Source organism: Aotus nancymaae, unplaced genomic scaffold (genome assembly GCF_030222135.1).
Source record: "Aotus nancymaae isolate 86718 unplaced genomic scaffold, 86718_ANA_hifiasm-v0.15.2.pri h1tg000081l, whole genome shotgun sequence".
In the NCBI taxonomy this organism is placed as follows: Eukaryota; Metazoa; Chordata; class Mammalia; order Primates; family Aotidae; genus Aotus; species Aotus nancymaae.
In genome coordinates, this window is record NW_026988496.1 from 1551210 (window position 1) to 1578432 (window position 27223).

Sequence of the window (27223 nt, forward strand, 5' to 3'; positions counted from 1 at the left end):
GAGGGCATGGTGGTTGCAGCAGAGGAGGAGGAGGAGGCTGTAGCGGTGGCAGAGGAGGAAGGAAGTATTATTTTTGCCGTTTCATTAGGAGGCCTGAGATGCTGAGAGGAGGCTTCAGCTGCAGGAAACCAGCGTGCTGGGGGCAGGGAGATGGGAACAGCAACCTGATTAAGATTGGAGAGGCCTTCCTTCAGGGCCCCCCTTCTCTCCACACAGTGCAACCCAGACACGTATCAGCTTAAAGATACAGGAGGCAGGGGGAGGCTGCCTGATTGCCGGATTCCCAGCCCACAGGGGCATCCTGCTCAGAGGTCTGTTGGGGCAAGGCCTGTGCAAGGGAGGCAGGTTGGGAGTGCTAACTGGATTTTTTATTTTTATATCAAGACACTGTTTAAAATTTTTACAAAGGACAAACTCCATGGGTTTCCGTTAGTGTTTTAAGAACTTTTCTTTAAAAAAAAAGCCAACAACAACAAAAAACACCGCCTTTTTGAAAGAGAAATGACAGACACAAAAGAGACTGTAAAGAAAATTGGGCGAATTTCTGATAGCATTTCCCCAAGGGCAGAGGCAAAATCCAGATCAGACCCAGGGGCCCAATAATGATGTGGCCTGGCCACCATACCTTGTTCACCAAATCTAAGGTCCCCTGGTCTGGCCAGGCCAATGCTGCTGGCCTTTGGGGAAGCAGGTCACCCTGCAGGCTCTGCAGGCCTCCACACAGACACAGAGTTGGAGATCTCTCCCCTACGTCCCTCTAGCCCCATCCAGCACTAGCCCCTTTCTCCTTCCACCCCATGGTCTTGCTTGAATCTGTTTCTTTCCCGGGGGTCCTGTTCCTTGGTCTGATTGTGTGAGCACTGGGTGTCCCAGGGCCAGAGAGACCTTCGGGCCTGGAGCCCTCCCTTGCAGAGCCTCTTAGCACTCATGGGTTGGAAAAGCATTTGTTCCAAAATTAAAAAAGAAAAATCAACAAAACAAGACCCAGAAAAAAGACCAAGTCTCAGGGAGGAAGAGCTATTCTGCTCTTTAAAGCTCCCAAGTCTGGAGTTGGTCGGTGGTGCAGTTCCAAGAGAGGCCGAAGGCGAGCACCAAGGGGGTGTCCAGCTGTTGCTTTCAGGCCCCCCGGGAGTGTCTGTGGTCAGGCTCGGGGAGCTGGCTTCAGCTGCTGTTTCATGGGTCCTCAGCTTACCAAGGACTCATCTGCGTCCCCATTTGAAGGGTTTGTTCAGGTTTACTTCTGTATCTGTGTTTTTGTACATGCGGGTGCATGTCCACATCTGTCTATGTTTGTGCGGGTGGGTCTGCTGTAGGGTGTGGGTGCGTGCGTATACATCTATGTGTGTGTGTGTCTGTGTGTGTGTCTCTGTGTGTGCATGTGTTCCTGGATCTGGGAGGGCGGGAGCTGGGAGACAGGCTGTGCTCTGAGCTGGAGCTATACCCGGGTAGTGGAGTGTGAGTGGGGCAGCCCGGTACTGTTGAACCCTGCGGCAAAGGTGTTATAGGGGTGCAATGTCTGCAGCCCTACCAGGGAGTTGGGGATCATAGTGATGGTGTTGGGGGTCATGAGTGGGATGTCATCTGGGGACCGCCGCAGGGTCAGGGTGTAGTCGGGCAATGCAGTGAGGCGCAGTGTGTCGTGGGGGGGGCCGGCCTCACACTCGTGGTGGGTGGGGCCCAGCTGTAATGCTGCCAGCTCCTCCTCTGGAGCAGCTCCCAATTCAGGGGCCCCGGCTCCCCGCTGAGGGCTAGGCTGCCGCAGGGGCTCCTGGCGTCGTTTGTCCTTACGGTAGTAGAGGGCAGCGAAGGCCAGAACGTTAAGGAACAGGAGGGAGGCCCCCACGGCGATGGTGACACTTAATTCAGTGGAGTAGTCACGAGGGTTCTCCACCAGGAGTGGCCCTGCATCCTGGTCCCCATTCCAGGACCCCTGGGCGTTCTCGTTGCTGTAGGCAGGTGAGATGGCCGGCCGCTTGGTGCTCCAGGTCTTGCCATTGGGCCTGCGGGTGATGTGGGAGCTGTGGGTGGTATCCGGAGGCGGCACTTTGGTGGTGGTGGACGTATAGTGGAACATGTCATGCAGGTTGTATAGGTGGGGCACCAGATGTTTCCAAAAGGCCACCTTAGTGGCCCGGTAATGATCTCGGACCCTTGGTTTCAGCCCGATGTGAAGGTAGAGCTGGTCTCGGGGATTGTATTTTGACCAGGCCACTTCCTCAAAGCGGTTGGCCTTGGTGTGAATGAACTTGGTGTCCTGGGGGACCGGCTTGTTGGGATCCCTGAAATACCACATGGAAATCTGGGATCACCACTCTGTCTGGATGAGGAAAAGGCCCAGCATTTTTCCTCTCACAGCCACCCCTAAACCTCTTTCCCAGTTCAGAAGTTCCCACCATTTCCATCTTTTCCAGGGTCCCCCTGCTCTGTGCACACCTGCTTCTTCCCCAGGGTTTGAACTCTTATCTCCTCCTTCCTGGTGCTCATCCTTTAAGATTAAGGCTATAGACGCTTTTTCTTTGCACATGCTACTGAGCATAATCAATCTTTTCAGCTGCCCAGTTTTGCCAGGAGCCCTCAAAGGCCCTTTCTTTTTTATTGAGCAAGCAGAAGTTGCTGAACCTGAAGGCTCTTTCTGAATGTACTGCATTCCTACTTTGCATGGCCTCTGACCAGCTAACCTTGAATCCCATAGTTTTTTGTTTTGAGATAAGGTCTCGCTCTGTCACCCAGGCTTGAGTGCAGTGGCGTGATCACAGCTCACTGTAGCCCCAATCTCCAGGGCTCAAGTGATCCTCCCAACTCAGCCTCCCAAGTAGCTGGGACTACAGGCACCCACCACCATGCCCAGCTAATGCTTTTTCTTTTAGAGAGTCTTTCTATGTTGTGCTGGCTCGTCTTGAACTCCTGAGCTCAAGTGATCTGCCTTGAGCAGATCAGTTGTGAGCCAATGGGCCTAGCTAAATCCCATAATTCTTCCAGTAACTCTCATTCCTTCCCAGTCCCGATGCTAACTGAGTTCTGAGCCTCAACAACATTTGTGAAGGAAGGAAAAGTGGCATGAGAGACTCAGGAAGGGGAGGTAGGAAGATAAGTGAAGGGGTACCAAGCAAAATTTTGGGAATATCTTAAGAAGGGAGATGATGGAAGAGGTTTAGCTAGAGGAGCAGAGGGGAAGGCATGCTGGGGTCCCAAAGAAGAAAAAACCCCTATTTTCTCCTTACCCAGTCTTGGCAAAGTTGGTCCAATAGGTCATGACGACAGCACTGAGCATAACATCATTCTTGGAGAAGTTGCAGGGGAAAAGGTCAGTGGGGCCTACCATAGGAACCCCAAAAACATAGGGTACTTCATCCCCATGAGCTGCATCTGACCAAGCAGGCTTCATGAGGCTCTGGCAGTGATGATAGAAGGCGTAGAAGTAGGTAGGTGAGCCATAGCGGGCGTGCAGATCGGCTGTCACCACTGAGGGCTCCACCCACTGGTGGTCAGTGAAGAGTGCCACCAGTGTTTTACGGCGGGTCTCAGGGTTGTCACGGTCTGCCCAGTCTGTATACATGAACTTGATGGTCTCTCGCAGGGTATCCTTACCCTCAGGATAGCCATACAGATTGTCCACAAAATTGGAGACAGAATAGTCAAAGTCAGTGCCAGAGACACCATCCTCAGGGTCCACCACCCCTTCCACAAACTTGAGACCCTCGCCCTGGTTGACACCTAGCATGATGTCATAGTTGAGGAACTCGCCCTGCTCCATGAGGATCTCAGGGTCATCAGGAATGACATCACCATCAATCACAGGGCCAAAGGCCACGTGGTAGCGGGCTGGCTGGATGTCCTGCTCTACCAGCTCCTTGGCACTCTTTTGCCGAAGACAGTCCACCATATCCACGGTGTCTAGCACATTACAGCCCACTTTGTCTGCCAGCAGGCTGGTGTACTTCACTGGTTGGTAGTTCACAGCCCAGCTGGACAGAGCAGAACCACTTTGGATGATGGCTCTCTGGAAAAGTCCTACAGAAGACAGGCAGCACCAGGTCAGATCCATCACGTCATCCACAGCCATAAATCCCCTCATTCCTCTGCCACTGAGGCTGCCTCATGGTTTCAATGAGCTAGAAAGGGGGAACAACTCTTTTGGCAGGGGTGATGTGGGGCCAAAGGAGGAGTTGCTGAGCCCCTTGCCTGACTGCTTCCTCCATCCCTTCCCTGTCCTGGTACCATGGCTGGTAACTTAGGGGTTAAGGCAATGTCAGAAAGAATTAACCCCTTAAGTCCCAGACATCAGCCTCCTTATGCCGCCTCTCTTTATCTCTCCTTGTCTTCCCTTCTTGCTTCCTGCCCAGCTGGGCCCAGCTCTGTGCCAGCGCACCACCAGGGAGCTGGCGCTTGCACCACAAAGGAGTCTTTTTCATGAGAGATGAGAAATGCAGGCAGGCAAGAGCCCCACATTCTGAGGGTTTGGGGAAGGAGCCCAAGGGCAAAGGCCTTGGGGTCTGAAAGTCTCCAGGAAACCTGTGCTCCCCATCTGTGGTCTCTAAGAAGACTTTCCTTCTTTTTTTTTTTTTTTTGAGACAGAGTTTTGCTCTTGTTGCCCAGTCTGGAGTGCAGTGGTGCGATCTCGGCTTACCACAACCTCCGCCTCCCAGGTTCAAGCGATTCTCCTGCCTCAGCCTCCCCGGTAACTGGGATTACAGGCATGCACCATCATGCCCAGCTAATTTTGTATTTTTAGTAGAGATGGGGTTTCACCATGTTGGTCAGGCTGGTCTCGAACTCCTGACCTCAGGTGATCCTCCTGCCTCGGCCTCCCAAAGTGCAGGGATTTACAGACATGAGCCACTGTGCCTAGCCAAGACTTTCTTTTTATCTGAAGCTACTGATACTTCAAATTCAGATTTTCCCCTAGCTGAGAGGGAGCCAGTCTCCCAAACTCAAAAAGAAGATAATTTTTCCTTCTCTAGAAAAAAAAAGGGTATAATTCTCTCCCTGGCCCCAACATTCCCAAGGGAGAATTTGTCCCTCAGGCACACAACTTCATTCCTTTAAGAGAAAAGGAGTTTGCATGAGTGGCAGTTTGCATGAGTGGAAAGAGAGGGAAAGAAATGATAGATTACTACTTAAACGACAGTCTCATTTTTCCAAAGATTATTCTCCATGTATCAATTACAGAAAAACAGAGAACAGATCTTTAAAGAAGTCAAACCTCGGCCAGGCACAGTGGCTCACACCTGTAATCCCAGCACTTTGGGAGGTGGAGGTAGGTGGAGCGCTTGAGCTTAGGAGTTCAAGGCCAGCATGGGCAACATGGCGAAACCCCATCTCTACAAAAAAAAATTTCTCCCCAAAATTAGCTTGGCATGGTGGCATGCACCTGTAGTCCCCAGCTACTCTGGAGGCTGAGGCAGGAGTATCACTTGAGCCTGGGAGGCGGAGGTTGCAGTGAGCTATGATTACACTACGGCCTGGGTGACAGAGTGAGACCTTGTCTTAAAAAAAAAAAAAAAAGAAGTCAAACCTCCAGAGACACAGGCCCCCTATGAGACAAAGCATAGCACCAGTCCGGGAAAGGCTTTCTTCTCCTGGGGGAGGAGTCCCCAGTCAGAGGAGGCACAGAACGTCTTTTTGGACCGAGGCACACTTACAGCATGTCATTTCACCCTCCTTTGGGGAAAAAAGGGGAAATTCTTGTTCCCACCATGGTCACCTAGGAACACATTCTCCTCTTTAGAGATGCAGATCCTACCTAAGTCTTCCCTCACCAGGGTAGTCCCTGGAGGGGCAAAGACAGAATTTCTAGGTCAGAGAAGGTAGTTCTCTCTCAGAGAGACAGAACTTCTTCAGAGAGACAGAAAGTCTTCCTGTGAGAATGTCACTAACTTAGAGGGTTAGTGTTCAATGAAAAAAGAAAAAAGCATCCTTGCTCACAGATTTCCTTACTTCAGAAAAGGGCACCTATTTCAGGAAGATCTTTTCTTCATGAGAAGCTCAGCTTTGCCTCTCTGAGATAGAATGCTCCCCGTAGTCCAGAGGTGGAGAAAACATTTCCTGCCGAGCAAAAAGGACCTATTCTGCTCTCTTGGAAGGGTCACTGGCAAAGGGACCCACCACAAGGAGAGAGGCCAAGAGTGAGAATCTCCCCGGCGGCGTGCACAGTCCAGGAGGAGATCTGGGTGCGATAATAGACCATCGTCCCGTGGAAGGAGCCCAGCTCGTGGGTGAGTGACTCTCATTTCAGAACCACTTCCCCTCAAGGACATTTCCCCTTTTGTACAGACTTGTTCTTCAGAGAGAAAGGCAGAGAATGAGTGTTTCTTACACCTAGAAACCAATTTCCACCCTATATCTCTACTGCGAAGTAACATGTCCTTCCCATACTGAAAGATCCCCCACAACGCATGGCAAACTATTGTCCTCTGAGGCGACAATTGTTCTATTCCCAGTCCCCCAAATAAGACTCCCACATCAGAAGGAGAATCCTGCTTTCTTGGGACATAAATGGAATTCTTTTCCTTCCCTCTCCCACTTCGGGAGAAGTACTTCTTCTCTCAGAGAAATATTTCTCTTCCACTTCTTGCCAAAGGAATACCAAGCTGGTAGAAGAGAACTGGCTGATTCCCTTAGATGCCCTGGGGCATGGATGGGGCACACTGGGCAGCCGGCACTTGGCTAGTTCATGTTTTGCCCCATGAGTTACTCACCCTCAGAGTGATGTGACAACGTGAGGAGGCTGACGCAGGATGCTCCAATGCCTGAGCCAAAGACGGTGATCCGGCGGGGGTCTCCCCCAAAGAAGGCAATATTCTCGCTCACCCAGCGGAGGGCCTGGATCTGGTCAAGGAGCCCATAGTTGCCCTTGGCAGCCTGATCTCCAGTACTCAGGAAACCTGGATTTGACAAAGGGCATGAGGGCAGTGAAGGCAGAGGGATGGAGGATTTGGGTGATGATGGCAGGTAGGGTCATCAGGGGAGGTGGGGATAGAGAATGAGCACACAGCGTAGTTCTTCCCACCTAACTAACTTAAACCACTGCTCCTTTCTGCAATGTCCAGCATCGTCAACAGAGGAGGGGTCGGCTCCTTGCCTCCCACCTGTTATCCAGTTTGGAAGGAGGGGTCTGCAGACCATTTGAAGTGGATGCCTCTAGGTGGGAGACAAACTGCAGAAACTACAAATGTCCAGAACTCAGCATTCTCTGCCCTGATGTGTACTACTGGGACCTTACCCTAACGTCTGGCAAGATAGAATGGAAAGAGGAGCGATCTTAGAGTCAGACAGTCCTCGATTTGAATCCTGGCTCTATCACATCTTAGCCACGTAGCTTTGGACACTTTATTTAAAATCTCTGGGCCACAGTTTCCTCTTCTGTCAAATGGGGATCAAAATGCCTCACAGGGTTGTAACAAGGATAAAAGGAACGTAAGCATCTATGGCATGCTCGCCTCATTGCAGCGCTATAGTTACTGCTCTTTCCCCTGTCTTCTCTCTCCAAAAGAAGTGTGGATGACCCCAAGAGGCAACAATCCCTAAGCTCTCCTTGCCCTTCCTGTATAAATCAGTCCCTCTCCACTTCTTTCCAGGGCCTCGATGGTGCCCTTCCCCTCATTTTCAGGGCAGTTCCTCATTTCCCTTCCTTGGAGGCCAAATGGATCAGAAACTCTGGGGGTGGAGCCCAGCAATCTGTGTTTTTAACAAGCTCTCCAGGTGATGCTGATACCTGCTAAAGTTGAGAAACCACCGGGTCAGACCATCTTTTTCATCTGATGGAGAAATGGGGAAGTCAGTGCAGTACGTTACCACAGAAACAGGTCTTCCCGCCCCCCCCCACTGGGATTTGCTGCTGAGGAGACATGTCACCATGGAGACTACCTTCCCACCCACCTGCTGGGATTTGCTGCTGTGGAGACTTGTTGCCATGGAGACTACCTTCCTGCCCACCTGCTGGCTATCCCACAGAGATGTCCTATATTCCCCCCTACTCTGCTTCCATTTTAGACTGATCCGGCGGCCTTATTTCATCTCTCTTCCCTGAATCCTTGGGTTCCTTGGAAGACTCTGTCTTCTCCGGCCCTAGGCTTTTGGAAGAGATCTTTGCAGGTGGATAATTGTGGAGCTCCTACGTATTGGAAACCCACACTTGGATCAGTATTTTTGACTCCCCAGTTAAAAGCTCATTCACAGCACCTGGAATCAACTTTGTGAGCAGCCATGTTGAAGGAGGCTCCCAGAGCTCCCAGAGAGCTCTCTGGCGGTCCTTGCAGTCTACAGGCAGAGGCTGAATTCAAACAGACTCAAGCAGTCACGAGACTGCACCATTGCCTTTCTCAAGTCCTTCTGTACCTAGCTTCTGCAAAGAGCTCATCTCATCCTTTTCAAGTGTGTTATTAATTTACCTCTGGTACAATTAAGTATGTAAAGTACTTAGTTATTCCTCCCAGGCCCTAGTCACAAGTCCTTTTTAGCCCCAGGTTCCAGAGGAGGAAATGAGAATGAATTAGACAAAGCCTGAATGAGGATGAACAAAGGAACCCTTGCTCCTCCAGACAAGGAAACCAGATTCTCCTTTGTGTGGCCCATTCAGAAATTGAAGCTGCTCCTTTGAGTCTTAAAAACTTGGCCGGGCATGGTGGCTCACGCCTGTAATCCCAGCACTTTGGGAGGCTGAGGCGGGAGGATCACATGAGGTCAGAAGTTTGAGACCAACCTGGGCAATGTAGCAAGGCCCTGTCTCCTTTTATTTTTAAAACAAAATAAATTAGCCAGTTGTGCTAGTGCATGCCTGTAGTCCCAGCTACTCAGATGGCTGAGGCTGGAGGACCATTTGAGCCTAGGAGTCAAGGCTGCAGTGAGCTGTGATTACCCCACTGCACTCCAGCCTGGGGGACAGAACGAGACTCCATCTCTAAAAAAACAAAAAATCCCCAAACTCCAACTCTGTTGACCAAGCTCCAATCCAACTGCCCAAGCCTTGGGACCCTCCGGCAGAAATCACTCTGTCCTTCTTTTAGTCCTCCCTCCCTCCTCTCTCCTTCCCCTGTATTCTCTTTTCCCTTTCTTTGATTTAGGCAACAGTGGACTTGGCTTCAGCCTTTGACAAGGCATCATGCACTAAAATGTATCAAACTTTGTCTGCCCTAATCAGCAGGCAAAGCCTGCATCTGGATATAGTAGAGCGGATTTTTTCAACATGTACCAATTTCCTGGATTAGAAACAAAGGCCTGAAAGGGCTGGATGGAGGATTTTTTTTTTTTTTTTTTTTTTTTGAGTCAGAGTTTCACTCTTGTCACTCAGGCTGGAGTGCAATGGCATGATCTCGGCTCATTGAGATCTAGCTTCACTGAGATCTCGCCTCCCAGGTTCAAGTTATTCTCCTGCCTCAGCCTCCTGAGTAGCTGGGATTACAGGCGCCCGTCAGCACGTCTGGCTAATTTTTGTATTTTTAGTAGAGACGGGGCTTTGCCATGTTGGCCAGGCTGGTCTCGAACTCCTGACTTGAGGACATTGGATGGAGGATTTGACCATCACTCCCTGCTCCTTCAGATCCTGTGAGCCACTGGATAAGGGGCTCTGAAGCATATGGATGATGCCATGTCAATGATCCCTATTCCAAGAAGAGTCCTGCTTGAAATACTATCTTCAACAGGCTCAGGCAGACGACAGCAAACCTGCCCAACCACAAACACACAAAATCTGGCATTCTGGGAGAGGTCACTGACTGCTATTTCCCCAGTAACTCAGCCATCCACAGAAACCATGTGAGAATGAAGGCTGAAATACCAAACGCCATAACAGAGTAAATCGGAGCCAGTCTCCTTGGGCCCAAGTTTATACTGCAGTACGTAGTAAATTGCTCGTCAACAGAAGATGGGGGAATCTGGCAGACTGTAACAAAGCCAGATACCTGTGTCACTCAAGGCTTGATGTTTACTGTGTTTTCAGTTTGCCTGGAGGGTACCTGAGCAAGCATGTAGGATTCAGTTCTGGAACCTGGAGTAAAATTTGGCAAGTTCCTGCTTCCTCAGCCTCAGTGATATCCACATCCTGTATCTTGCTGGAGACTCTTTCTTTCATTGGCCTAAGCCCAGTGGGGCCTTCTCAAATAATAGCTACCCCTCTGCCTTGGAGAGGATCCATGGATTAGCCTGTAACATTCACAACATACATGAATCACCCAAGACATCTAGAAAAGCACCTTAGAGGCTGGGCACGGTGGCTCACGCCTGTAATCCAGCACTTTGGGAGGCTGAAGCGGGCGGATCACCTGAGGTCAGGAGTTTGAAACCAGTCTGGCCAACATGGTGAAACCCCGTCTCTACTAAAAATACAAAAATTAGCTGGAAGTGTTGGTGGGCACCTGTAACTCCAGCTACTTGGGAGCCCGGGGCAGGAGAATTACTTGAACCCGGGAGGCAGAGGTTACAGTGAGCCGAGATTGCACCATTGCACTCCAGCCTGGGCAACAGAGTGAGACTTTGTCTCAAAAAAAAAAAAAAGAAAAAGAAAAAGAAAAAAAAAAAAAGAAAGAGAAAATCACCTTAGAGCCTGATGGGTTCAGTGTTCAGAAAGCTGATCGGAAGGAGAGTGAGTAAATGCCTATGACGGGTCCAAAACCAGCCACCTGTTCTGGGATGCTTTGGGAAACAACAAAGGCTCCACTACACAGCAAAATCCCCAAGCATCAGGGACAAACCCATGTTCTACATCTGGTGCCAAGAGACAAAAACACCTTATATGTGCCCAGGATCCAATAGGAGCTTATTGATTATATTTGTGTTCCAGAATAGGAGCTGAAGTGTACGCAGGAAATGGTGAGGAACTTCTGACCAAATCTCAGTGTAGAACTCCTTCTGAGTTTTCAGTAATATTTGATCATCAACTGCTTAAGGCCAAGGAAGAATGTTCCTGGCCCCTTGATGTGCTGTTCTGGTTATCCAAATGAGAGGGAGTTGTCAAGTGGGAGTTTTTTATTTTTATTTTTATTTTTTTTTTGAGACAAAGTCTCGTTCTTGTCTCCCAGGCTGGAGTGCAATGGCACGATCTTGGCTCACTGCAACCTCCACCTCCTAGGTTCGAGTGATTCTCCTGCCTCAGCCTCTCAAGTAGCTAGGATTACAGGTGCCCACCGCCACGCCTGGCTAATTTTTGTATTTTTAGTAGAGATGGGGTTTCACCATGTTGGCCAGGCTGGTCTTGAATCCCTGACCTCAGGTGATCCGCCTGCCTCGGCCTCCCAAAGTGCTGGGAATACAGGTGTGAGCCACCACACCTGGCCGAAGTGGGAGTTCTTAACCTGACTTTCATGGATGAGCTTCAAGGGGATCTGTAAAATTGTTTTTTCTTTCTTTTTTTTTCTTTTTTTTTTTGAGATGGAGTCTGACTTTGTTGCTCAGGCTAGAGTGCAGTGGCGCAATCTTGGCTCACTGCAACTTCCACCTCCCAGGTTCAAGTGATTGTCCTGCCTCAGCCTCTCAAGTAGCTGGGACTACAGGCTCATTTTTGTATTTTTAGTAGAGATGAGGTTTCACCATGTTGGCCAGGCTGGTCTTGAACTCCTGACCTCAGGTGATCCGCCTGCCTCATTTTCCCAGTGCTGGGATTACAGGAGTGAGCCACCGTGCCTGGGCCTGTAAAATTGTTTTTTTAAGTCTGTGTGTGAGCGCCCATGTGTGCATCATTCTGGGGGAGAGTCCACAGCTTTCATCAGAATCTCAAAAGGGTTCAAGACCCCCCAAAAGGTTAAGAACTTCTGGTGTAGAAGCTTAAGGATTAGAACAGTTGAAAGATTGTGAAGTAATAAGCAAATCAGGATATCATACGGAGTGCTCACCAGGGACAGCCTTCTGTGTGGCCCACAGCTCCCAACTGACACTGTGGAGACTTCACATCCTATGTGAAATGCCAAGTCTCTCCCCAAATCCTAAGTCTCTCCTTCTGTCTCCTCTCTGCTTCCTTTTCCTGAATCTCTCTTGTCCTCTCCTTTTCTTCTCTTCCTTGCTTTCTCCTCTCTCTCACCCTCTTTTCCGTAGTCTCTTTCTTTATTCCTAGCTGCTCTTGAAGCACATTTTTAGTATTCTTTGTACTTTCCAATAAACCATATAAAATGGAGCATTGTTGTTCATATTTTTTTAAGCAGCTGAGTCGAGTGTTTTCTGTCACTCTAAGAAAAGAAAGTAGCAAAATTACTTTTGGCTTTCAACTACCGTGTACATGTGTCTGTATATCTATCTGTGTGTGATTACATTTGCGCATTCATTCCTCTTTAGAAACTGCAGCCCAGCCAGGCATGGTGGCTCACGCTTGTAATCGCAGCACTTTGGGAGGCTGAGGCGAGGGTGGATCACTTGAGGTCAGGAGTTCCAGACCAGCCTGGCCAACATAGTGAAAGCTTGTCTCTACTAAAAATACAAAAATTAGCTGGGTGTGGTGGTGCACGGCTGCAATCCTAGCTGCTCAGAAGGCTGAGGTGGGAGGATTATTTGAACCTGGGACGTCGAGGCTGCAGTGAGCCATGATCGTGCCACTGCACTCCAGCCTGGGTGACAGAGTGAGACTCTGTCTCAAAAAATAATAATTAATTAAAAAAAGAAAGTGTGCAGCCCTAGTGTGTGGGTTTCCAGCCACCTTCATGGTGCCATGAGATTCAACAGAACAGAACAGCTTACAAGAGCCTCATCATGGTATCTGAGGTGATGCAGAAAGACAGAGGGGCAGGGGCAGAATCATGACATCTCAAGCCTTCCAGACCATGGGGAGACCAGGGTGAATGGCCTACATGCTCCATATCCAGTGTTCCAGTGCCACTGAAGGGGACACAGACTTGGCTGTTTTGAAGGAATATCATTTCTGCAGTTTGAACCCCAAAAAGGTATCTTCTTATCTCACACAGTATTAATTGTAAGCTAAGAGGAGACGGCCATTCTGAGCACAGAACTGCAACCAGAAGTGAAATGCAGCCCTGGGGCCTCTGAGATTGGAACTGACAAAGCAATATAGTCAAGAGAAAATTAAGGCCGGGCACAGTGGCTCACGCCTGTAATCCCAGCACTTTGGGAGGCTGAGGTGGGTGGATCACTTGAGGTCAGGAATTTTCAAGACCAGCCTGACCAACATGGTCAAACCCCGTCTCTACTAAAAAGACAAAAATTAGCTGGGTGTGGTGGCGGGCACCTGTAATCCCAGCTACTTGGGAGGCTGAGGCAGGAGAATCACTTGAACTTGGGAGGCAGAGGTTGCAGTGAGCTGAGATCCCGCTACTGCACTCCAGCCTGGGCAACAGAGTGAGACTCCGTCTCAAAAAAAAAAGCAAATTAAAATAAGGCCCTTGAGGTGGGAGGATCACTTAAGTCCAGGAGTTCAAGACTGGCCTGGGCAAGAGTGACACCCTGTCTCAAAAATTATATAAAAATGAAATAAAATAAAAGAAGGTCATGTCCCCTAACTAGCCTTGGAATAAGCCATGCCTAACTGCTGGTTTAGCGCCCACGCCTACAGACCTGATGAACGGCCTACACTCCCACTGAAATTCTTCCTCCAGGAAGAAGTTGGTTTCTTCATACTGTTACAGGGCTGCAGGCCTTGGGGGAGCATGAGCGGGGCCCTGTGTGCTTAGTCACCCTGTCTGAGGCACTCATTTACCTCAAGACCTTGGCCATAGATAGGCATGGGCGGTCACCAAGGAAGGTACAGAGTTCAGGGGCGGCCTAAATTACTGACACAAGCTTGTGCACAGCAGAGAATGTGGGGGGGAGGTGTATGGGTGCATACGAGGAGGCATTTGGCCAATGAGTGCGTATGCACAGGCATATGTGTGTGATGGGCGGGAGTGTGCAGGAGGACACGCATAAAGTCCAAGGAGTGTGTACATGCTCATATATGGGGTACGGAAGTGTGCAGGGACCGGCAGGATGCGGTTGGGTGTGGGTAGAGGTGTGTGTGCATGTACGGATACGGGTGCAGCCCCATGTACACATATGTGTAGGTATTTGTGGGGTGGTGAGGGGGAAGTACACGGGTATGTGCTGGGTGTACATATGCAGGCTGTGTATGGAAGAGTGTGCGCATGTCTATGCATGCATACGTGTGTGTGGGGGGGTGTATGTGTAGGGGAATGACATAAGGGCAGTGCGTGGGCTGTGTGTGGATGTGGTGTGTGTGTGGTATTTGTGTATATGTGGGGTGGGGCAGTGTGGACAAACAGGTAAGAGCATATGTGTGTAGGGAAGGTTAATGCTGGTTTGTGCTTCTGAGGAGATAGTGAGGGACAGGTGTGTGTGTGTGTGTGTGTGTGTGTGTAGTAGGTATGTGAAGTGGATGCGGAAGTGGGATGTGCAGGGGATATGGGCATGTGCGGGTATGTGTGGGAGGTGGGTGGAAGGAATATTTATGTCCATTTAAGGTGTATACGTGTGGAGTTTGGGTGTGGACGTGGATGTGCAGGGTGTAGGATTTTGTGTGGGCTGTAAATATGGAGGTAGAGGAAAGTGTGAGTGTGGGTGTATACTTGTCATGTGTATGGGTGTAGATGCGGCTACAGAGACGTGGGGAGAAGTATATGAGCATGTGTGTGTGTATATGCAGAGGGTGAGAGCCATCTGCAGGGTGCAGATGTGGAGTACATAGACTGTGTGGGTATGCGGGTATGTGGGTATGTGTTCAGGAGAGACTATGTGCATGGAGTTATCTGGAGTGCTGGGAGAATGTGTTTATGTGTGAGAGGCCTGGAGATGTGAATGTGGGGCCAGGTGTGCGTGCTTTGTGGGGGTGAGTGAGAAATCACCGTCTGCCTGCAGGTGCATGGGCGGGGTGTAGACACGAAAAGATAAATAAATAGGTGTGTGGCCATGGAGTGGACTGGAAGAATATCTGTGCATGTGTGGGGTGTTTAGGGATGTGGGGTGAGCGGGTAGAGGTGAAGACAGGATAGCGAAAAATTGGAGCATCCTACAAAACTCAGCCAAATGAAAATCTGGGAGCAAAGAACTGGCTTGGGATCTGAGAGAAGGTGTGAAGTTTGAACTGAATTTCCAGTGGCATCTAGACCTTCCAAGAAAGGGCCTGGGGATGGGGGAAGCCCCCAGCATTTGAGTAGGGGCCAAAAGATAACACCATTTTGACTGTGGTTATTAGCACCAGCTAGAGAAGAAAGGCTGTCTGTTTTTCAATTCCCCAGCATTCTTTCCTCCTCCCTTGAGAAGCCAGTCTTCCTTCCAGGCACCAGGCAGGGAACCATACCTAGCACTCCAACCCGATAGTTGAGGGTGATGACGATGACATTGCCATAACTGGCGAGGACGCTGCCATCAATCATGTTGCCTGTCCCTTCCATGTAAGAGCCTCCGTGGATGTAGACCATGACGGGTTTAGCACCACTGTCCCGGATGTCTGCAAGGAGAAGGGGTGAGACACAGGCTGGGTGGGATGCCCTATCTCCCCCACCCCCGACAGCCCGGGGGGACGGGGTGCAGGCAGCAAAGCTATCCCAGGTGCCAGGACACCACTGCCATCCCTGAGGGCAGGACTCATGGGGCTGCTCATCCTGGAGCTCAAGCATCAGCTCGAGACAGTGGGACTTCAGTGATGTTTTTAAAGACTCCGGTTTCAAGCGCCTCCCAGCTGAAGGCAGCCAGGCATGTGACACAGCCAGGCCTCGATGGGCCATGGCTGGGCCCTGGGGGCCGGGGACAGCAGAAAGAGGAAGGGCTGGTTCTTTAGCCACATCAGGTGAGTCGCTGCCCTGGGCACCCAGGAGTCCTGGGACCTGACATGGCTTTAGAGAGCAGGGGCTGGGGAGCCCTGAAACCCCCAAGACTAGACCAGTTACATGGAAAAACGGCCATTGGCAGCAGCTGGCCCCCCAGTGCAGACAGAGACAAGAGGTGTGGGAATAAAGGGTGGCACAGGGAGAGAACAAGGAAGGATGTGGGGAAAAGGGAGTGAATGGCAGAGATAGGGTGGAGGGAACCTTGTTGACGTGGTTTCTCAGCCATGTGCCCATTTCCCCATTCTCCCCAGGCAGACTTAACCAGAAGCACTGGGGATGGGGCAGAACTAAGAATGATGGAACCTGCTCCCAGTCAGTGCCAAGATGAAGATGGAGCCTCCCCAGAGGCCATTCACCAAGTGGCTGCTCCCAAGCCCAGGCAGCATGGCATCAGGGCTGGGGCGGTCAAGAGAAGGCTCCAGGCCTGATCACCTCTGCCTGTAGCCTGTCAGTCTGTGAACTGGATCAATATTCCCCGCCACACCAGCGCAGCCCTACCCATCACCACTGGGCCCCCCTGAGCTGCCTGACCCCTCCAGGGCAGAAGGGCAGGGCCAGGGCATGGAGGAGGAAGGGAATGCTCTCTGCTGCTGAGCAAACAGAACTTGTTTCTTCAAAGAGGAAGGCTGGTCCGATCATCGCCCAAGGATCTTATGCCATCTACTGATGGCTGTGGTGTCCTGGCCTCAGCCTGGCATTTGAGCCCAGTCTTTCTGGCCCTGTCTTGAACCTACTGCAGCCCCGGGCCCCGAGACCCTCTCTCTTTCCAGGAGAAGGCTGGGGAGGTCCTGGTGCTGCTTTTCCAGCCCCTTTGGTTGTCACTGCCTTACTCCTCAGTTCACCATCCTGTGGGGCCCCCTCCCAGAAGCCAGGCTCCCCTTGAGACACAGGGGTCTCTTCACCAAAACACAGGTATCTCCTTGCCGTCCCATTGCCTTTGTCCTCTCCCCGCCCTCAGGGGTCCTGCTTTCTCTCCACTCTCCTTGCTGCTCAGAAGGGGCAGGTGCCTCTGAACCACAGAAGACTGGGAAGGGGCGGGGGACCCAGGCAAGGAGGATGTCCTCCCCATGGCTCTGCTTGTGGTCGCCTGCTCCTGCCAGCCATGTCCATCACCCCGGAACTCCCAGTGGCCAACGGGGCCAAAGACAGATGAACAGCCCAACGGCCTTGTACAGGAACAGAAACACACCAACGGACGGACAGACAGACAGACGGGGCTTCTCCCCATCGAGAAGGGGAGGGGCTCTGTGCCATGCACCAGCCGCCACGCCCTGCAGCCCCCAAATACCTTCATCTTCATCCCCGTCATTATCCGCTAAGTCCTCGCCCTGTTTCTTAGCGCCGGATCCTGGGGACCAGACACGGGGAGACACAACAGCACAGAACAGAGAACAAAACAGAGAGAGAATTCAAAAACAGCATGACTGCAGTGTGGCCCAGCAAGCCAGCTCTGGGCCTGGGCCCAGGACAGGCAGGAGGGATGGCAAGAACTGAGGGAATGGGTGGGCTGAGGCCCAGACCTTCATCAGGATGATGGTGTTGCAGGCCCCTGCTGTGCTGGCCTCTCTGCACTGCGCTGCCCCACTTCCTTGTCCCCAACAGCCCATCTCAACCAACTACCTTTCCAGTGAGGAAGGAGGTAGCAGCAGGTGGACCAGGGCACAGAGCCAGAGACCCGCTCGGGGGAAGGATTCATCCTGGGTGGAAGGGGCTGCTCGGGTGTACACAGGCAGGTCGAGCTGGAGAGCAGGGTCAGGTACTGAGGGTGAGGGGTGACACTGCCAGCAAGTGTGGAGGTTGTGGATACGAGGTACTTAGGGCAGACATGTGTACAGGGACCCCAGGCCTGAGCTCCTGGGGCCCAGTGGGCAGGTTCAAGCTGGGCCTCAGCTGACCCTGATTCCCACAGGAGAAAATGGGAGATGAAGCTTTCCCTCTGGCCTTCCTTGTTGGAGCCCCTGCTCTGGTTAATGGCAAATGGGGTTCCTGCACACAGGAACCAGTGTTGAGAGCAGCAAGCATTGCTCTGAGATGTAGAGAGCCAGAGAGGGAGAGAAGAAAGGGGAAGAGGAGAAAGGGATGGTGAGAGACAGAGAGAGAGAGCGAGACAGAGAGAGAGCGAGACAGAGAGAGACAGACAGAGAGAGAGAGAGAGAATAGAAGAGAAACAAAGAGATAGGAATAATGGTCACAGCTCCAATCATGTACTGAATATTTACCATGTGCCAGACACTCTACTTCTGCCATATTGTTTGATCCTTACACCCCAGTGAGATACGTCCTATCCTTATTCCTGTTTCACTGATGGGGAAACTGAGGTTCAGAGAGGTAAAGTGACTTGCTCAAGATCACACAGCTAGGAAGTGCTAGAGGTGCGATTCAAACCCAGGTCTGCTTGACTCCAAAGCCCATGGTCTTTCCACTGCACCATGCCACCTTTCTGGGGGCGGGGAAAGGGGAGGGGAGGGAGGAAATAGATGAGAAAAGCGGTGGAGCATGGAGGGGAGGGGAGAGAAGGGGAAAGGAGGGGAGAGAAAAAAGAAGAGACTAGAGGTGAGAAGGGAGACATTTAGGATCTGGGGCTAAGCTGGCATAAATTCTTCTTCCTGTTCTAAGGAGGCTAGAAGTGCATCCTGGCGATGGCTGTGGAGGGAGAGGCCCGGCTGCCTGGATGCTGGTCAGTGTGTGGAAACAGAGGGGACTGTGCTGCCACCCCAGGGCTTGCCCTCTTGCATCTATGACATCAGATATCCTCAGCCTGAAGGGAGCAAAGAGCCCTTTTTCCCAGCCAGTCTGGACTCTGATGACTAGATTTTCTTTCTTTTTTTTTTTTTTGAGACAAAGTCTCACTCTGTCACCAGGCTGGAGTGTAGTGGCCCGATCTCGGCTCACTGCAACCTCCACCTCCCGGATTCAAGCGATTCTCCTGCCTCAGCCTCCTGAGTAGCTGGGACTACAGGTGTGCACCACCACACCCAGCTGATTTTTATATTTTTAGTAGAGACGGGGGTTTCACCATGTTGGCCAGGATGGTCTCGATCTCTTGACCTTGTGATTCACCTGCCTCGGCCTCCCAAAGTGCTGGGATTACAGGTGTGAGCCACCGCACCCGGCTGATAACTGGATTTTCTTATAGCCATTCATCAAAACAGAAACTGCTCTCATCCTACAAAATGACTTTTCAACTAGGACCAGAGCCCAGCCCTAGGGAGAAATTGCCTCTGGCTCCCTGAACTTCCAGTGGCACCTACCGTCTTAACACACTAGCTCAACACCTGCCAGTGCTGTCGTCAGAAACCCAAGGGAACATGGGTATCACCCCTCACACCGTGGACAGCCTACCAAACAGAAAGGAATGGCTCATCCTCAGACACAAATTCCTTCCAACTGGGGGAGATGGGGCAGGTCTTCCCCAGGAAACCTTTCATTTTCCATCATCCCTGACTTAGAAGACAGATCCCTTGTGAACCGCTCTGAGAGTGTCCCTGGGTTGCTGCATTGTCCCAGCCTCCTTTGCACAGATGCCTCTGCTCCTTCAGCCTGGCACTTGCTGAGCAACTCCTAGATGTCATGCCTCTCACCCAGGCCAGCCTGACTGCTGACCACCATCCCCAGACCCTGCACTGCTTTGGGATCCCAGACAGGCCGGCTCTCAGACCTTTGCACACCACAATCCTAATGACCCTCGGGGATGGGTCTCCCTCAAGAGGCAGGATTTGTCGCTCTTCCAAATGGCCACCAGGTCCTGGGTAGGGAACTAATTTGAGCAGCGAAATGACCAAATGCCCTCCCTCCCACTGTCTGGAACCCACTTCCTGACGGGCCCCTGGGACTTAGGGAAACCAGCTGAGTTTTTTTTTTTAGATGAAGTTTCGCTCTTGTTGCCCAGGCTGGAGTGCAATGGTGTGATCTCGGCTCCCTGCAACACCTGCCTCCGGGTTCAAGCGGTTCCACCGCGCCCGGCCAGGATTTTCTTTTTTTAAGACAGAGTCTCCCTCTGTTGCCCAGGCTGGAGTGCAGTGGTGTGATCTCGGCTCCCTGCAACATCTGCCTCCGGGTTCAAGCGGTTCTCCTGCCCCAGCCTCCCGAGTAGCTGGGACTACAGGTGCATACCACCAAGCTTGGCTGATTTTTATTTTTTTGTATTTTTAGTAGGGACAGGGTTTGACCATATTGGCCAGGCTGGTCTCGAATTCCTGAACTCAAGTGATCCACCTGCCTCGGCCTCCCAGAGTGCTGGGATTATAGACGTGAGCCACCGCGCCTGGCCAAACCAGCTGAGTTTTAATACAAGGCTAGGAGCTTCTTCAGAGCGGTGATTAGGCCTTCAGTCATTTCTAAATCTTTCCTCTACCTCATACCCCGCCACATGCCAACAACTCCTAGCACAAGGCCTTGCTCACAGTCAACAATCACGATTGTAAATGTGCGTGTTTGAGCGGGGGCTTCCAGTCTGCTCTCTGGCCAAACTCTCAGGGCTGGACTGGAGAGCCCAAGGCTCTTACTGGGAGATCATTCTTCCTAAGAAACAGTCAATGTGAATGTTTTCTCCTCTCCTACAGGTTTAAGAGACCTTCTTCCTGAATTCATTTATAGGCTAATGGGGTGCTAAGGCCAGAACTGTCCCCTACCACCCTCAGATGTGGAAACAGAGGTTCTTGAAGGAAAAGACTTGCCTAAAATCTCACTGTGAGTTGGCAGCAGAGCTGGGACTCAGGCCTTGTGCTTCCCAGACCTGTACTCTTTCTGCAGCACCATGATGCTTCTGAATTCACGTGAGAAACATCAATTGCCTACAGTGTGTGAGGTCCTGGGTGGTGAAATACTATCCCTAGAGCAGCAGGTCTCACTCCACGCTCTGGTGTGCATTAGAAGCACTCATGGCTCATGTTCAACATGTAGGTTCCCGGGCTCTCCCCCAGAAATTCTTATTCAGTAAGGAGCACCCCATCCCAGGAATCCTGACAACCCCATTCTGAGAAACCCTGCCCTAGGACATCAAAGGAAAACAAACTCCCAGCTTGCCAGAGGGTTGTAGGGACCAAGCTGTGATTTTCCACCTGTTCCTTAGGCTGTGACTGTTCCAACTCGTCCCAGCCCAGCCACATCTCACCATTGTTTTGAGTTGGGGAGATGGGAATGAGCAGATGAGAGCTGCTTCCGTGTGCTACAGTGGAAAGAACACGCCCTGAGGGTCAAGAGACCCAGGTTTTGGTCCCAGCTCTGCCACAGACCAGCGACGGGGGCCTTGAGCAGCAGCAAGTCACTCCCCTGGGCCTGTTTCCTCATCTGTAAAATTGGGATACTGATTCCTGCCTTAGACGCTTCCAGAGATGTAGGGAGGATTCTATAAGGTAAATGCCAAGGCACTTTACAGAAAACATAAAGTGGTATTCCAACAGGAAGAATTCTTATACAGGGGGGAGAAACTCCTCTCAGCATGAGGATAAATTTAAAATTCAGGATCTTGTGCCTCCTTTAGAGTGCATCGTTCCCAGAGACCCACAAGTTCTGCCCCCACAGCAGCCTGGGTCTATCAGCTACACTCTGGCCAGAGGTGGTGGGTGGGAGGCAGAGGTGTGTGTGGCAGGAGTTACTAAACCTGTGTACACGTGTTTGATCTAAGCTTCAGGGTGGGAGAATTGAGTCTAGACTTTCAATCCAGGAGAAAGAACACAGAAGGGGTGGTCTTCTGGCTCCACCCACTAGGAAAAGAGTGGAGCCTCTGGCTCCATCTTGGCTTCCTAGAGTTTCTCCTGAGGTGCCACTGACAGAGCCACTGGCTCTGCCTTTGGCACACACTTTAGGGTGGAATTTGGGGCTGGGAAGATTGGAAGAAATAGGGTTGCTGCTTCTGCTCTGAGCCTGCCTTAGGCCACCAAATCCTCCTTGCAAAGCAGCCAGGGCCCTCGGATGAGGTGGCGCTTATGCCTGCTCACCGCCCCCTGAGCCTGGGCTACTTGGAGGAACGCTGGGTCCTGGGGGCAAGGGCAGGTGGGCAGGCAGCCCTCCCTCTCTCTCTCTCTCCCTCCCCGCCGGCTCGCTACCTACCTCCTTTCCTACAAATTTTCTTGTTGGGCTTTCGGGCGCATTCCTTGGAAATCCGCTTTACTGTAAAATGAATAAAAAACTAAAAAATAACAGGAGGCCTCTGCCCAGGGGCATGCACCCCCCACCCCCCCAGGCCCCAAGAGCTGAGCTGCTCTGCAGGCGGCACATGGCAGAGAGCCTGTCCCACCATCTCCTTGTTTCTGTCACTTACCTTAGTGTGACCCCCGCGGGAGGAGGCATCAGCTAGTGAAAGAGGAGGCACCTAAGCATCGCCCACCAGGCTTGCCCCCCGCCCCCCACACACCCGGCTCCTTTGGCCACACACACCTACCACCTTTCGAAGCAGGTGGAATGGCAACAGGGGGGCCTGGTGGAGCCAGCATCCTCCCGCGGGCAGCTGCCAGCCGTGACCCATACTCCCCCAGGGGATCCCCATCCAGCACTGGACCTAGACCCATCAGAGCTCTCAGGCCGGGCCAGGCCCCTCCTGGCAACAGTGTCACTCACACATGGGAGCTCGGACAATGCTGGGAGAGGGAAGAACAGGGAGGGGGGCTGGAGGCCAAGCAGAGTGATGGTTAGAAGCATTTTCACAGACAGACAGACGCATGCTGCAGGGCACACAACCACGTGCAAGCCACAAACACAACAGGGCAGGCGGGAGGCAGGGAGGGCACAGTGCCTGGCCGCAGCACTCACCATCCTCCGTTGGCACATAGACGTTCAGGTAGAGACAGTCTTCGTTGGGCTCCTGGATGTAAGTAGCGACGATATCCAAGTTGGCAGTGAACCAGACTGGCAGCATGACTTCGGGCACAGCTGTGTGGATGTTCTGGGGGCACACTGGGGGAAAGTGTGTGGCGTTCCGGATGCCCGACCAGGACGGGGGTGGTTCAGGGGGCAGGAAACGTTTCTCGCCGATCGGGGGAGCTGCGTAGGGCACCCCCAGGTATTGGTCCACAGGCCCCAGGATCTCACTGGGCAGTGGTACCCGGGCACCCCTTAGCTTCCCAAAGTGAGTGTTGACTGTGGGTGCGGGGGCCTGGGTACTGGCCCTCAGTGCCAAACTGAGGAACCACAGGGTGAAGCACAGGCTCCGGCCAACCGTGGGCTTGGGGCTCAGGGACAGCGAGGGCGGGCCAAGCCGCAGCCACATGTTCCGGGCAGGGGGACTGGCAGGAAAGGCAGACTCCAGGGTCACAGCATCAGCCCAATTGGCAGCCCCTTCATGGCCACACTGACTTGAACCTCAAAACTGAGCTCTCGAGGGACACCTATAGGTGCCCAGCAACGTAGAGAGCAGGTCGTCCAAGCACCACAGCTTCAGAAAGGGGACACTCCCTCAGGGCCAGACAGGCCTGTGGAAAGAGGGAAGTATGCGTCATCCAAGACGGTCTGGGAGGGCCGCAGAGTTGGTCTTTGGGGGACCCGCTCGGCTTGGGTTATTCTCTTACAGGTAGGAGAGGTTTCACATGCCCAGGGGCCCAGGGACTCACAGATGATCCACTGCCAGTCAGAACCATTCTATGTGCCTGGCCACAGCTGGAAAACAACGGGACTGACAGTGACAGTTGTCGCCACTGCAAGTTCCCGATGCCCAACTTCAACCCCACAGCCAAAGGGCTTCATCAGGGTCAGCTGGAGCCAGAGTAGCATGTGACAGCCAGGGGGTGGGGAGAAACAGAGATGCAGCCCAGGTCCCCGGCACGCTGCTTGAACAGAGCTGTGTAGCCCCTGGGACCTGGTAAGCCCACACAGGGACCTCCACTTCCAGACAGGGTGGGATTGTTAACCTCACTCCAGGACACTAAGGCACAAGAACCGAAAGCAGCAAACTGGCAGAGTCCCACAGAGAGATTCCCTCACCCTCAGGCAGGGCAGAGGGCAGGACAGCCATTCACCAGAGTCCCCAGGCCCTCCGGCGACCCTTCTATACATTTCTCCTCAGCACTCATTGCTCCCAAACCCTTAAGCCTTGGTCCTTTCAGCTGGGTCTCTCTTAATTCACACTGAATTCCAGAAGTGAGGCAGAAAGAGTTCTGCCTAGCACCCTAGGCATTGTGGATGCTCGTCCAGTGTATTATAAAATAACAACGGAGGGTGGGGGATACATACTCAGAGACTCATAGAAATAAACTCACAAAGATTCAAAGAGGGAATGAGAGAGACCAAGCCAGGATCATAGACAGGGTGATATTCACTCACAGAGACATACATTCCAAACCCACAGAGATTCCCTCATATAGTCCCACATTCTGAGACAGAGTGCCTCACACAGCCAGAGCCTCACAGAGTGATACATTCAGAGACACACACAGAGACTTACTGAAATATAATCACACGTACCCGCATAGGTAAATATCCAGACACATGCAGCATAATGGTGACACATAGGTGGAGACAGAAACAGAAATAGCAACACACTCAGACACACACAGGCCTTCTGACACAGTTACACAGTCAACACATAGACACAGGCACACAGATACTCCTGCATGCTCCCGCACACACACGCACACCACATGCACATTTAGTTTTCCTCCATTTCTCCCGCCTTCCGAGATTGCAGGCCTGCTCCTTTAAGAACTGGCTGAAGGGGTGGGGGAGGGAGATCGGGAACGCCCGGCAATCGGCCACCACGAGAGGGGAATGAGAATGTGTGTGTGTGTATGTGTGTGTGTGTGTGTGTGTGTGTGTGTGTGTGAAAGAGAGAGAGAGAGAGGAGAAAAAGGAAGAGGAGGGAGGGCGGATAAAGTGGCTAAAGGGGTGGGGGCTCAGAGGAAATGAGGAAATGGGGAGCAAAGTATGGGGGGGAAGATCCCAGACACTGCCCAGAATGCACCCGGGTCGGGGGAGGAGGGGAAGGGGAAGGAAGGGGTAGGAGTAGGGAGGTGGGGCAGGAGGGAGTGGGTGGGTGTGTGTATGGGGGGGGGATAGTCCGCAGCTGAGTTCACACAATCCCCCCATTCACCGTCTCCATGGCAACTCCGGGGCACAGACCGCTCATTCACACGGCTTCTCCGCCAGCAACCCCCCCATTAACCCCCTCGGTGCCGCCCCCACCCCACAAATTCCATTAACCCTTTCGGGATGCCTCAAGTAACCCTTCGGCGCCAAATGCCAAATTCTCCTTTGAGTCAATTCCCTGCAGCCCCTCCTCCGTGAACACCTAGACAATCGGACCGACCCCCAAACGCCCTCTGTACCCTAGGACCCACTGTGAATCCCCAAGGCCAAGATCTCCATCCTGGTCCAACTTGCAATTTGGGAGAAGACAAGGGGAGGCAGCAATGCCAGGGATGAGAATGGCATCTGGGGGTACTTTTGGGGCTGCAGCGGTGTTGGGCGCCGGGCATTGTGCAGGAATGGACCAATATTGAGAACTGCAGTATTGGGGGCTAAGAGGGTTTGGAATGGATTGGGGGATGGAGTTGCACTGGAATGGGGGAGGATAGGATAAAGGCCTCCATTGGGTGGGGGGGCTGCAGAGGGTGGGGGAGGGAGCCAGGCTATGAGATGCTATGATGGAAGGGGGATGGGGCTGCACTGCAGGGGAGGGGGGACTGGCAATGTTCAATCCCGGGATGGGGCTGGGGGCCCTGGATAGGGGTATTTTGATGAGCATGCGGGATGGGCTGTGGAAATAGAGGGACCATGGGCGGGAGGATGATAGGGATGCAGGATTTAGGGAGGAGGTAGAGGACAGAACAGAAGCGGGGGAGGATTGGGGGGTCAGGGGTGCCGACCGAGAACATGGGGTTGAGAGGGATGGGGGCCACTGGCTGGGGAGTGGAGGAGCCTGGGATTGGGAGGGGTTAGGATGGGGGCAAGGTATGGGCAGCTAGAGGATGAGAGACCGGGGCAGGCGGCCTCACCTGTTCCCCGGGCTGCTGCAAGCGACTGAACCGGGCCACGGACCACCCATATCGCCTCCAGGCCAAGGGCTCCGCACCCGAATCCCCGAGATCAGCTCTCCGGCAGCCTGGCTGCTGTGCCCGCGCACCGAGGGGGCGCGCTGCGCGTGCCCGGACACGGGGGGGCGCGGTCCCTGCCATTAACTCCTTTTGTGCCAGAGATGGCTCAAGTCCTGGGGCATGGCCCAATTCCCCCCATGCTCAGACACTTTCTGCTCCCTCTCTCTCTCTCTCACGCGCGCACACACACACCTCAGATTGCAAGCTATCAGACAGGTGATCTTCCAGGGCAGCTTGCCCAAACTCCCTGCAAAGCTTGAGACCTCGACCCAAAGGGAGAAACTGAGGCACTGCCTGCAGGAACCCTCAGTCATACTACACAAAAACACACCCCCACCTCAATCAGCATCCCTCATCTTTCAGCACCAGCACTACCCAGACAGCAACCAATGGAGCCACTCTGCTCTCATCCTGTCACTCTCCCAAAGGTCAGTGCTGTTCCCTTCTGCTGCTTCTGCTGGGACATGTCAGACTCAAGACTGTCAGCATGCCAGTTGTCTGCCCATTTCAGTCTCTCCCCTCCAGACTCAGTGTCTTTGTGTCTTGTGGTTTTGTATATGGCGCACCTGTCATTTAGCAACACCCAAGCCCCTCTTAATGCCCCTCATCCCAGCCAAGCCTGTATTCCTGTGGCTCCTGAGAATGTTGATGTCAGGATAGACTAAGTGAGAAGAAAGCTTCGGTCATGTTTGCCTTTACACTGTCAGGGAGTTCCATTCCTTGTGCATGCAACTCTTAAATTTGGTAAGTCCCATATAAGCAAGGGCTTCGTGGGCCTTAAAGAGGGCTTTTATTTTATTTTTTATAACTTGGGTATTGATTGGTGCTCCTCGTTTTGCCAGCACACTAGACACTTCCCAGTAATAGGGTGCAACTATGGCTTGCACGTTATCCTTAAGTTGTCAAATCATCTTATACCACCCACTCACAAGGCTGAGGCTGATCCTCTTCCAACCCTAGCTAGGCAGGGCAGAAGATTCCATTGTAGTAAACCAGTTGGCTCTCCTGGACAGCCTTGGATCTAAAGCTCAAACCGGAAAGCGACAGGGCGAGAATGGCCCTGCCACGGCTTCAAATGTGACTCTGGGGCAACAGTTTTGAGTTTTCTCTACTGTAAAATGGGAGCGAGCAACAGTCATCCTGGGTAACTGCCAAGGTGGGTCATGTGAGAACAGGCAGTTCTGGCAGCAGGGCAGAGAGAAAGCATGCTTATTTTTACTGGTCTCTTCCTCCTAGAACCAAACGGTCCTTCCACCACCTATTGTATGATGGCACATGTCAATGGAGGGCCATTTTTCATCCAGGAATGTGACTCTCAGAGAAGTTCTCTGTCCTATGAAAGGTACGCCACTCGGTGCATGATGGGGACCACACAGATGACAAGGATAGGCAGTGTCTGTCATCTCCACCCTCCCCAGCTTGTTTGAGGCCCAGCATCTG

General features: G+C 52.3%; 1 protein-coding gene and 1 long non-coding RNA gene across 6 annotated transcripts in view; one reads left to right on the forward strand and one right to left on the reverse strand.

Moving 5' to 3' along the window:
- Positions 1-8933, forward strand: part of LOC105732808 (uncharacterized) — a 36446-nt gene extending 27513 nt beyond the window's left edge. The window contains exons 3-4 of the long non-coding RNA XR_010339681.1: positions 6084-6215; positions 7050-8933. This is a non-coding gene — a long non-coding RNA (uncharacterized LOC105732808). The remainder of the gene's footprint in view (positions 1-6083; positions 6216-7049) is intronic.
- Positions 347-25808, reverse strand: NLGN3 (neuroligin 3). 5 transcript variants are annotated; one of them, XM_012475047.2, is made up of 8 exons: positions 25685-25808; positions 22509-23167; positions 21810-21869; positions 17047-17106; positions 15230-15379; positions 6699-6884; positions 3222-4011; positions 347-2279 (listed from the first exon to the last, which is right to left on the reverse strand). In XM_012475047.2, the coding sequence occupies exons 2-8, from the start codon at positions 22963-22965 to the stop codon at positions 1436-1438; spliced, it is 2547 nt and encodes an 848-aa protein (XP_012330470.1). In that variant the 5' UTR covers positions 22966-23167; positions 25685-25808; the 3' UTR covers positions 347-1435. The 5 variants fall into 5 exon arrangements, with proteins under 5 accessions (XP_012330470.1, XP_012330471.1, XP_012330473.1 ...); XM_012475048.2 differs by lacking the exon at positions 25685-25808 and adding an exon at positions 24156-24344; XM_012475050.2 differs by lacking the exon at positions 25685-25808 and adding an exon at positions 23306-23333.
- Positions 25809-27223: the final 1415 nt, after the last annotated feature.